Source organism: Palaemon carinicauda, chromosome 44 (assembly GCF_036898095.1).
Source record: "Palaemon carinicauda isolate YSFRI2023 chromosome 44, ASM3689809v2, whole genome shotgun sequence".
NCBI classification, from domain to species: Eukaryota; Metazoa; Arthropoda; class Malacostraca; order Decapoda; family Palaemonidae; genus Palaemon; species Palaemon carinicauda.
This window is the reverse complement of record NC_090768.1, coordinates 46265451-46278359: the sequence shown is the minus strand read 5'-3', so window position 1 is coordinate 46278359 and position 12909 is coordinate 46265451. Positions and strand designations below refer to the sequence as shown.

At 33.9% G+C, this 12909-nt stretch overlaps 2 protein-coding genes across 2 annotated transcripts in view; one reads left to right on the top strand and one right to left on the bottom strand.

The window, feature by feature from the left end:
- LOC137634466 (uncharacterized) overlaps positions 1-12909 on the top strand; it is a 281610-nt gene that overhangs the window by 30471 nt on the left and 238230 nt on the right. The gene's annotated exons all lie outside the window — the stretch shown is intronic.
- Positions 1-12909, bottom strand: part of LOC137634108 (glycoprotein-N-acetylgalactosamine 3-beta-galactosyltransferase 1-like) — a 51763-nt gene that overhangs the window by 11775 nt on the left and 27079 nt on the right. The window contains exons 3-7 of the mRNA XM_068366331.1: positions 12682-12805; positions 7541-7635; positions 6976-7128; positions 2610-2748; positions 215-327 (exon numbers count right to left, since the gene is read on the bottom strand). Coding sequence (XP_068222432.1) covers positions 215-327; positions 2610-2748; positions 6976-7128; positions 7541-7635; positions 12682-12805 — 624 coding nt within the window. The remainder of the gene's footprint in view (positions 1-214; positions 328-2609; positions 2749-6975; positions 7129-7540; positions 7636-12681; positions 12806-12909) is intronic.

The window sequence follows — 12909 nt, the reverse complement described above, 5'->3', positions numbered from 1 at the left end:
TCCATAGCAGACATAGGATTATGTGCACAAATTTGGGAGTGAATAATGAATGTCGAGTAATGTTATCATATACTTTTTGATTGAACAGCTTAATTCTATGTCGCTTTTATGGTAGAAAGCGTAGTGAGGTGTTTATAGTTCTGATATGTTTACATTGGTGGAAAAAATATTTTGCAGTATTCATGTGGTAGGTGCTATTAGATTTAATTCTTACCTCCGCTCATATATCCCTGTTTACTAAATTTCTTGAATCGGGACCCAAAATAAATTGGGAAGGTTGGGTCATAAGCTGCTAACATATATCGCATGTTCTCCATGAGGACGTATCTGTAAAGTTTTGATTTGGTTTTATTTGAATAAATGGATGGCACCCTCAGTTCATTAGTTCATTAATATTATGTAAGGTCATATGACAAGTTTTGGAGAAATTATACTTGATTGGAATAAATAGCAGACAAGTACCGGGTTTAAAAAGCGTAACAAACTCGTCGGATAGTTGTAGGGATAATAAGGCTGTAGAACAAAGAACTAGATATTTTAATGTAAGAAGATAGAATATTTATGAAATTTTATGTTCTAATGTAAGATATATTGAAACTGGATATTGAAAACAATGATATTAAATATTATATGCAGTCTAACTGTAGTGCAAGTACAAATCGAAACATCATTCTTCATTCAATCACCTTTATTATAACGTTTCGAACAATTTGTCCATCATCAGGTTCTGTAAAGTTAAAAACACACATTTGTACAAACAATAAAAAACATCGGTAAAAGACATGAGCATCAATAAGATAATTTAAAATCATGAATAATACTTAAAACACTTTCTGCTGAAAGCAGAATTATCTAGGTTTAATTTCGGTTGAAGTTTTTCTATGTAAAACTTCAGCAGAAAAGTGTTTTAAGTACTATTTATAATTTTAAATTATCTTATTGTTGCTCATGTCTTTTACCAATGTTTTTTATTGTTTGTACAAATGAATGTTTTTAACTTTACAGAACCTGATGATGGACAAATTGTCCGAAACGTTGTAATAAAGGTGATTGAATGAAGAATGATGTTTCGATTTCTACTTGCACTGCAGTTCCTCATTAGACTGCTTTTCCTTTCGTCTGAGAATTACAGAACTAAATATTATATTTTTCAGATAAAAAAAAAAAACTCTGATTCAATTGTGACAGAATATAAATGTCTCGGGATTTATCGAAAAGTTTCACATTGTATGGAACTAATGGATTGTATAGGTATTTTATTGTAAGTTGTGTTTATCGAACATTTATGTCAACTATGACTATTTAGGTTTCTAAATTAAATGTAATACTTTGTTTATATTATGCCTTGCTTGTTAAATTGTTTTACATCTAAAATACGGGCTCTTTCGTTGGTAGCCCGTAATATATTGTGCAAATAACTGCAACTCATCCTTTTAGTTTTGAGTTGTGTAAACAGCATTTTCATCTGGTATTTTAGAAAATTGAGGTTTTATACCTTTTTCTATATTATTGAGACAACATAGACTTATTTACATGAAATAATATGCCCAAAAAGTATGTAACAAAGCATCCATGTATATTTTTTATATTTAATCATCGAAAGTTTCATGTGTGATAATTACTAATGTCAGGTATGCTATTTGCAAGATGAAATACTGTTACTAATTTCATAGACATATAAGTTAGAAATTAATTTTCTGATAAATTAATGAGACCTAGAGTTTTTTTTTTCATAATGAATAACCTTTGAGTTATACGTTTTTTATATATAGGGTGTAAATTCGAAATATATTAAGTTGTTATATTGCACACCCCAAAAATGCATGAATAGCTTATTTATAATACCAAAGGCTCAATAGAATTACAACCACTTGATGCATGTATCTTTTACAATTTAAGAAAATACTGAAGTGCAACATCGCGTTTTCTCCTTTTTATTTTACAGGCAGTTGAGACATTAATCCACAGTAAATATTTCCTTTAAGAAATGTTTTCTGTGTTGGCTGCTATATTGAATTTCGCTCCAATTTTCGATTTTAGGGACTAAAATTCTATTAAATAGAGTTTTAGCTAATACCTTAGTCAATAACAGTAAGCAAAAAGTACTAGCGCATCGTGTATACTGTTCTAATTGCGGTATAAGTACTTTTTTGCTTTTTTATTCAAGTTTTTGTCTGACACTGCGTTACTTTCCGCAAGTACCAAAAATATTTTCCCTTGCCCATCAAATCTTTAATCCTTGTGGGGATAGAAAAGGATCAGAACCTTCCCATCACTCCAAAAGTTAAAAGGAGGTAGGGGAGAGATCTTTGGAATTATGTATGTATCTCTTTCATAGAGAGAGAGAGAGAGAGAGAGAGAGAGAGAGAGAGAGAGAGAGAGAGAGAGAGAGAGAGAGAGAGAGAGAGAGAGAGAGAGAGCGTAGAAATTAGAAAATATCAAAAACCTTAATTTTTCAAACTAGGGTTCCACACCCAAGTTATCTGAAGATGGATAGTAGTCTGCAGTTAAAGTAGAATAGGATTAGTTTTGCAAGTCTATAATCAAACCACTCTTTGATTGAAATTACTATTAACTTTATACAGACGTCAAGTAACAAAATATCTTACGTGTCGTCGTCTCCCTTGAAGAACCAATCGTACTCGTTGAGATGGTGGTCATACACGTATTTGTAAGCCATTTTGGTCTTTCCCCAGAGAACATCACGACCGTCACCTGCTCCTATGTCGATGGCCCCAAGTGTAGAATCTTGGAAAAGAGGATTAGTGATAATTCTTTGGGTATGGAGATTGTTTTTCAATAGAAATCTTGATAATTAAGCACGTATTAGTTATACTTGCTTAGTTACAATTCCATTAGAAAATCCACGGAAATAGGAAAAATGGAGATTACCTAACGATAAGTCACAAATATTTATCATTTGTTCATCGCTAAGCTTAGGAACAATTATTACATTTTTATTATTTTAAGAGCATAGGGGTTTGCAGGAATAATGCTATCTCTGACCATAAGTGAAATTTGAAAAATAGCAGTCTGACATTCAGATAAAGTGAAAGAAATTTGACTATTAAAGAATTTTGTTAAAAATGTGGTAGCCATCGAATAAATTGTTATATAAAGAGGAAAGTTTTTTTTTTTCTTTTTTTTTGTAAGGATTTTGGTTATGCACTCTGTTAAAGGTTAACGGGGTTCTCTGAAGTGCTTTCATAGGAACACTCAAGTCTTTGGAACGGTTCTTAGTAGTGTGCTACGGAGGGATTTTGAATAATGTTTATTCTGGTTTTAAGACAGCTTTAAAAGAGGTTTTATGTTCATGTATTGAATTCCTCTATAACCTCATATTTCATATTTCCTAGGAACCGCTTTATGATTATGCATTAAAATAAAATTCTAATGTAACGTTTTAGCATTTCTTAATAACTGTTTTGTGATGTACATTCAAAATCATTTCTATTTCAACTGGTTTGCTTTGTGAAGAGATAAGTGGGAAAAGTATATGATAAACGTGTTTTATAATCGTATTGACTATTGCTTCAGTTACAAGTAGAATCTTCAGCTAGTTTTTAGATGAAATTCCAGGTATGGCTCTTAAATTCAGATGTAAGTGCTACCTCCAAAAATTAAATATGATAACGTTAATCAACTTCTGACAACTTATTTTGCAGGATAAGAAAACTAATAATCTTAATGGGTCTCCTCAGGAAAGGTCAAATTTAGTAATACTGCATCATATGCGCATGGTATGTAGCCAACATAGTTGTTTTTACGATAAGCACAAACTTGATGTTAGTTTTGCATACCATCACCACTGTTAGATTGGACGTCCATAATGTTAATTCTCTCCTTTCTCTACCAAAACATGTTGATATTATATATTCTTCAACCAAATAGTGTAAGACTACACTTCATACCTTATATTTCTATTTGTAATTTGCTACTTCATTTCTTGTTAATTCTATAATAGTCAATAATTATAACAGTAAGGGATTGTTGGTCAAATTCCGCGATCGAGCACTTTTTTTTTTTTTTTGACAATGCATCAATTTGCTGAAAATTTCCTGGATGAATTTTTTTTTTTTTTTTTTTTGCATTCGAGGTGACTATCACTACGGTTGCCAGGGGAGAATGAAGGTATCCTTACAGGAGTGCTGCGAGACTTCCAGCAACAAGGCCTGGTGGGTGATAATTTTTAAAGCTGGCTATCATGGGTGATTAAAGAAACAATTCTAGAGTCAGTTTATAGCTTTGGAGTATCTCTTTCTCCTGAGTGTTAGTGATCTTTTTGGCTAGATAGATGACATACTTAATTCCTTTCCTACATCATCCTGTCTAAAGTTAACAACATCTAATGAGGTGAAAGATAAAGATAAGTGGGCGCACAAATTGTCACTGATTTTAAGAGCTAGGATCTTGAAACCAAACACTGGGTGCGAGAGTATGTCCCACTCGAGAACAACGTATGAGAGATCCAGAGAGTCCCAGAATGGTAGTAGGCGTTGATGAAATAAGATCTAGCATGGAGACATTTTGTTCCAGCTTAAAGCATTTCTTGGAGAGGGAAAACATACTATCCATTGATACGGACGACGATTTTGTTGATGTCTTTTAAGTTCTTCCATGAAAGGTTCATCCCATTTAACTTCTATCTGCTAAAGTCCTTGGATTGTTGTAGCTGAGTGGTATCAGTGTTAAGTTGCTCTTAGTGAATTCGGAGTTCATACCTGGTTTAGGACACTAATACATGTCCTTACTACCATTGTTAGCAATGGATGTAGTTTTGGTAGGGCACAGTTAACTAGGGAAGATATAAGATCCAATGCCTTCTAGTTTGTGCTTGGAGTGAAAGGGGAGCATGGCTCTTGGATATACCATAATGTGTGTTTAGTCTCAGGCATTTGCACTGCTATGCCTCTATAAGAAAATAAAGCTTCCCTTAAATTGTAGTAGGCTCAGGAAACTCTAAAGATAAAAAATTGTGGCCGTTATTTACAATTTTGGTGGCTTTAAATATATTGTTACTGGCTCGTGCATGTTTTCATGACAATATACTGTTTGTATTACCACATCATCTCAAGAACCTTCACCTGTTCCAGTTTTGTGGTATTTTTGAGACTGTTGATAGTTTGGTCATTGTTTTCCTGTTGCCATAGTGACAATGGTATTCAAGAGGATTCCCTCCATACACGGGCCTTCGTCTATGAAGGTTTTGGCAGATTTGTAAGTTTTTAGGAAATGGCTCTCTTAAAATTAGGGTTAAAAGATTTTTATCCAAGGGTCGGAGTATTGTCCATTTGAAATTGAATAATAGGAGTTGAGAGCAAGTGATGCTAAATATACTTTCTTGGAATTGTGTATTGAGATCACAGAAAATGGGCAAAGTCTCAGTGGTTCTCCTGAATACCAATGTATAGAAATGCCTTGCATCTGTCGGCCACCACAGAATAGTTAACACTTATGAATGTATGGATAGGTTTACAAAAAAACAAGATTAATGATATCTCCTCTTTGGTCCCTCAACTGTTGGAACTTAAAAGACTTACATTGACATCGTAGCAGAGTTCTTAAAAACAGGATGATGTGTCCATCAATGATGGATACCATCCACATTCTTTTGTAGCTCACTAATATCTATGACAATTAAGTTCTGGTATCCGTAGCAAATTTTATTATACTGCTAAAGAGCCTGGTTTATCTCAGATTGTTGAAATAGTTCATTCATCCTTGATAAGGTCTTCTTTAGGGAGAGAGCCTATGGATATCACTTGCTCCCCTTATGTAACGTCCTTCCAAAACAAACCCAGTGACTTATCATCAGTGGGAGTACTGTAGTGCTAAGGTGCGCTGGTAATTCTTAGGCGTCAATTAGTATTTTTTATCTAAGATTCTTGATGAGGAAGTTGTGGTGTTTTTAAGCTTAAAGAAGCTTACTTTTCTATTAGAATATTTATTTTATGTATAAGTGGTGTGTTATTAGGATGCTATATTCTAAATGCATTTATAAGATTATAAGACTTGTACAAATGTCATAACTTAGTCACTTGTATTCTATACATATGGAAATTAATGATTTTGTGTGATTGTATGAATTATAACCCTATCTATTAGTCTCACCTTTGATGCTGCAATGATCCTTATTATAAATCAATCAACAAATAGATCTATCCAATGCCTAGAGCATGTGGTGTTAGAAAGAGTGCTATTCATTCGTATTTATGTTTGGCGAAGTTTATGGCCACTTGGCAACATATAAGCGGGTGTAAGAGACAGCCCTTTTTTGATCATTTGTATAAAAAAGGAGCTTAAAGTTCAAATAGGGAAAGACCTGAAGATCAGGGCCTCTGCTTTGGAGGTATTCTGGCTGTTAGGTAGAATGGATCTGTTCACCTTCAGTTAGCAGGAAAATTAGCAGAGACCATATTTGTTCATGGATTGTTCTTTTTGTGGGGATGGTAATGAACTGCAGTGCAGTGCCTCTACTCTGTTTTTATCTAGAGATGAACTGCCTCACAGCCAATGGGTGCTCTTACCATCAAAGGTGGTTATTGCCATTTTGATGTTGCCACCTATGTGGTGTGTTATTTGATTTGTGTGGACTTGATTAAGGTGGTCAGCCTCTTGGAAAAACAGGTAGGTAGGGGAATGTGCACAGGTAAGCTGGAATTGAAACTGTGTGACAATATTGGACTGAAGCTCTGTCCGGTGGTTTTGAATTGATAGATTACAGAAAGGGATTTTAGAATTCAATTAGTATTCAGAATTGATGAAAACTCATAGAATTTGTGGGGAAGTACAATTCTCTGTTCAACAAGTTTGAGAAGTATTAGTATGTAAAAATCAATTTTAATTACAAATTAGTAAATTTTTTTATCATTTGAATAGTTATTGGTAGTCTACAGTGCATTGCTAGGGTTAAGGGAAGTTTGACTAACATGTATCAGGAAAGCCTGATAAAGTTTGCGGAAATGTAATTCTTACCATTTTGTGAACTGATGAAGATCAGCTTGTTGCATCGTTTACCCCATGTGGCTTTAACATGCTTAGCTTTTTTGTCATGGGTAGCAGGACTTGTTAAGATCCAGCAAAGAATTTTGATTTCTTTGAATATTCTTTCTGCCTCCATAGCTTCTCCTGTTACAAGTTAAGATGATTATTTGTGAATAATTAGTAGAGTTAAACAATAAAACCTAAGTATCTCAAACCTAAATCAAGTTGCAGTATTAATATTTTAATGGTTTAGCAACGCAAGAATAACTAGCACTGCTAGGAATAACAAAAGGAGCATTTGAGAATGTCCTTTAAATATATATAAGATGAATGGTTGTGTAGAACTAGTAAATGGCAAAACATGAAAACCCAAGTATCTCAAACATAAAGTTGCAATATTAGTGTTTTTACTTATTTATAAATATTGATAACTAGTACTGTTGAAACGAATGAGTTCAGCAAATGAGGATGTCCTTTAAATGGATTCAATTATTTGTTTGCTTTCGATTAAGGTTTTATTAGCAACAATTTGATGACAAACTTTTAAATACATTACCTAAATGATGCAGTTCTGATGGGTCATGCAGTCGCAGAACATTATCAGGAATATCACTCTCTTTTTCATGATTGTGCCCTTCAGGAGTAAATAATCTGGAAGGCCAGAGAAGTTGTAGTAGTAGTTTCAAATATATTTTGTGCAAAACACTTTTTACCTTGACATGAAGCTGTTTCAAAAGCTTCAATGGTAATTCATTTTACATAAAAATTATATATAGTAAAAGAGGCAATAGGCTTCAAACATTGGTTTTCGCAAACAGATTACAGTCTCTTGCATTGTCATCCTTTTAAATATCTTTGTAGCCTTTCTTGATTTTAGCCACCCCCCCAAAAAAAAAAAATAGTGAATCCAGGCTTTGTTAGAATGATGCAAGATAAATTGGACATGATAAAGAAATATGAAAAGTGGGTAAAAAAGGCCTGGCTTGGACAACAGTGTCCAACATTATTCATGGATTGAAAGGAAAACACATGAACAAATTCCTAAGGAGCTAAATGTAGATCCAAGAGAAGGCCTAGTCTTTGAAGACCTACGTAAAAAGATATCCAGATTAAAAGAACGCTTAGTTTTTCACGTTATAAGTGGCTTTACAAATTGGAGAAGCATTTTAGTTTTCACAACATTTAAAATTTTTCCAGAACTAATCTCCAATGTCGGTGAGACATTGAAGATTAAGTTTGAGGTAACATCAAGGATGACTTCACACTAAAGCTTCTGTTGGTTTAATATGTCCTTAAGTCCTTAAAAAAAGAAAAAAAAAAGTGACACTGATTTGTATGGCTAATCTGAAGGCATGGGTCATGATCTTCATTTTCGAAGAATGTGTTTCACTGGCCATTTTAAACGAGCATTCAAAAAATAGTGCATGGCAAAACTTTTCTAGGTTTGCTTGATTGTTGATAATGCATCTGGATATCCCACACAACTGAATCTTATAGACCCAAATACGACTTCTTCTTTTTTTTTTTTTTTGGCCACCGAACTTTCATTCAACCCAAGGATCAAAGTGTCATAGATCTGTAAGAGGTACTATCTATGATTTGCCTTATGTCAGGTAGTTGATGCCATGTAAGTATTAATCATCAGTGCTTCTTGGACCAAAATGACTCAAACAGCACTGCGTAGTGTATTGAAGAAATTAGTGCCTTCAATTTGTTCATGATTTCGTAGGGTTTTATCGAGTCATAGGAAAGAATTTAGCATCTCTTTGTGATGCAATTTAGACTGAATTATAAGACTTTGACGAATTGATTGAATCTCACACGCAACCATTGACCAACAATGATTTGTTGGACTTAGCGAGTAGAGAATATTGAAATTTGATCCAGAGCTAAGGAACTTAGAGCTTAAAAATATCCATTGGGCTTTTGAGTCTTTATCCAAGTACAGTATATGGCAATCTTTGTGTCCCAGGATCATATAGCCCAGTGGTTTATAGTTTTTTTAATGGTATGGAAGACTTGTTTTTCCCATTAAGGACAATTGTTGATGAAATGGGGAAGAACAATGTCCAACAATATCTGGATCAGTTCCTTGTAAGAGTATAAAAACAAAAGGCTGCAGTCATCACCTGATCCTAGCGCCCAAGAACCACTGCCATCGACTTTTAGTTTTACAGCAAAGAACTCACTCTGGAGGCTATGTCATCATTAACTACCACATCCTTGTTGTAATCCTCCAACAACAAGTTTATTACTTCCCATTCTACCTTCTTTGGTGTTCAGCGAGCAGAAGGGATACCTTGTTAATGTGTTGTCATTATTATAGTACATATTTTACCTTCAAACCTATGACAAAAATAGACAGACAGCTCATTCCCAGAAACCAATTAACGGCGTATGGTGGGGTTATTATTGTATATATATAAGATATCTTAAAATTTTGGAAATAATGATTGCTACTTATATTAATTTTGTTCATAAAGAAATACATGTACAAAAAGTTATAGAAAAGTAATGCATAGTTACCTGACGGAAAGTACAGAAACTACTACATTGCAGAAATGCTGGAACCTGTAGTCCTCAAGCTGTATTGAGGAGTAATGCTATTCTAAGGAAACTAGAATCCTTGAACAACGTGGTTTGCAAGTTTATATAATCTGAGGGAACAATTGAGCCTCACATTTTAGACCTTCACAAGCAAGGTCAACCCTAAAGACAAAATTAACTCTTACAGCAGTGGAATTGTGCCATTCATAGGATAAATGATCTAAACAACATGAGTGGCTTGGTTATGAGTATAGAAGCTACCTCATATTAATGAGATAGCTGGAGTAGTGAGAACACAGTTTTTCATGAGGAAGAGCACCAATGTAAATGTAATTGAATCTAGGACCTACATGGTTTACAAGCCTGGATTTTCTAAATGCACGAGTAAGCCTCATGATTTAGGTTGCACTTGGCCAGCGATAATGGCCTTGAAGAAACGACTTCGAACCCTTTGCTGAGATGGGATATGAAGTTCATAAATAAGGGAATGATGGTGGAATTGGATGTAGTATCATATGAAGCTTTGTGGAAAATCCTCAGTATTTTTCAAAATTGAACCTGAAACTTTCCCCTGATCAACAATTTCAAAGGAGCTTGAAAATTTTATATTGGAGTTTTAAATATTTTTGTATTTTTAACTTTCACAGTCGTAGACTTTATATTAAAGTGTAATTCCAGCATTCAACATTGCAGCCCTGACGAAGAATCGCGGGAAAATAGTGGTTCAAAACTTGTCGGCAGCAGATATGTTGTCTCATTTTTAGACTAAAGTGCATCATATCTATCTATCTATCTATCTATCTATCTATCTATATATATATATATATATATATATATATATATATATATATATATATATATATACAGTATATATATACACACATACATACATACATACATGCATACACTAGTGTACGCGACCAATAATGCGGCTAGATTTTGGTAGATATGCACACACACATTCAACCTCCCCCCCCTTTTCTAACTGCAACACGGCAGTTTTTTCCGAGTGTACTTCTCGGGGTACCTCCTCTCACTAGGGTATTATTACTCCCTCTTCTCCCTACCCGAAGGACCTGAAGAGACAGTAGCTATACGTCTGGTAATGTCGCTCAACGTGACTGGAAAGAGATATTTGTATATATTTATATATTGTATATAGCCAAATACTTGTTCTTTATTATATGGGAAAATATTTTCCAACTTCACATTGGATTCAGAGCTTAGACACAAGTGGAAGCCAAGGGAGTTATCAGTGAAATCTGCAGTGGCCCGATAAGAAGTCGGAACTTAAGTACCACTGACATATGATTGAAATGTGCACATAATATTATTCGTTTATTCCCAACACTCAAACATATCATCATCATCTCCTACGCCTATTGACGCAAAGAGCCTCATATATATATATATATATATATATATATATATATATATATATATATATATATATATATATATATATATATTAGATAGATATAGATATATATTATATATATGTATATATATGTTTATATTTATGCGTATATATATATATATATATATATATATATATATATATATATATCTATATGTATACACACACATACACACACACTGTATATACAGTATAGCAACAACATATACAAATGATGCTGTTTCTAGTCCACTGCAAGACAAAGGCCTCAGACATGTCATTTTACGGTTGGGGTTTGGCTAGTTTTCATCCCCATGCTGGCCAGTGCTGATTGGTATTAGTTGGACATTTTCGTCTGATTGCTCACAGTAAACCACCTTAGTACGGGTGGCCTTGACTAGTAAAGCTTTGCTGATCTTGGCGAGACGTCAGAAAGGGATATACATATGGATTGTTGTGGCCAATTGGAAACTTCCCTACCTGGCGATCGCCGGAATGGAGCTCGAGTCCCGCTCAAACTCGATAGTTTCTTGTAGGGTCTGTGGTCTTCCTATCCTTGTGAGCTAAAGAAGGGGGTTTTGAGGGAACCTTTAGGTCTAACTGTTGAGTCATCAGCAGCCACTGCCTTGCCCTCCCTGATCCTAGCTTGGGTGGAGAGGGGCCTTGGTCAGTCTTGTTATCCAGGCAGTTCAATGTCACTGACCCTTGCCTTGCCATTCATGAGTGACCTTTAAACCTTTTATATATAAATATGTATGTATATATATATATATATATATATATATATATATATATATATATATATATATATATTTATATGTATAATATATATGTGCACATATATATTAATTATCATGAACAATGTTTGAGTTCACAAATTATATTTTGTTTTTTCTGTAATGTTAAGGTACAGTTTTTAAGAGGGAAGCTGAACTGTTTCAGTTGTAAAAGTTCCAAGTTGATTACACACTACGGCAAGCTAAAACTGGCTGTTTGTTTTACGCATGTGGTACTGAAGCGTAATAATTGCCTTTTCAATGCTATTAGCAAGGTATCGGATTAAACGTCATTTTTTATGTCATTCAGTATAGGAACCGCTGGTTTTCACTTCATTGAGTTTCAATAGGGTGGATTGAATGACTGCACCTACTAGAGTTGAAGATTCCAAGAGTCATTCATTTCCTTTCAAGTTTCGAATCAATGTTTTTCTCTGGTGATTTTAGGCAACTTTTAAATCAAATACCCTTCATTCGTAAGTTTTTTTTTTTTTTTCATGGTTACATGAGCCAAGTTTTGAATCTAGTATTTTTTCTTATATGGATTAAGACGTATATGCATAAAGTAAGGTTTGCATATGTGCAATTTAAAGGTAAAAAAATGAACAAGAGAATGGTTTTGGTGAGTGAGAAACGATATTTTTTTTTGTCAATTTTACTCTTCGCTCGAGTTGTTAATTCTTTTGTTGATTTTTGTAATATTCAGAATTATTTTTTCCTAAATGACTCCTCCCTTCTGTAACCCTTCTTTTCTAACAACAAAGTTTCGAAATATTAACTTCTGCATGAAGAATATTGTGGCATATTATATCTTCACACTGGAAAATTACTCTCTTTTTATAGATTTTTATTAGGCATAAGTACTTTCATGTTATAAGGTTATGAAAGCAAAAGTGAAATTACATAAAAAACAACACGGAAGACGGGCACCTAAAAATACGCATATATTACTTGGAGAAAATGTAATATTTGTTTTACCTTTCTTGAATTTTGGCCACTGGGGAAAGTATTCTGACCGTTGAGGGGGCCACTGCCAAGAATGTTACCATACTGCTTATGACACTGCACGTCAGTACAAGTAAAAGTGTTCTTGCTGGTATACCTGAAAAGAAAAATTAAAGTGAATGGTATAGAATAAGTTATTTTTATAATAATTTGGTGTTATATGTACAAAAATTTCATACTTAAAGCCTAGTTTCCGTTTAT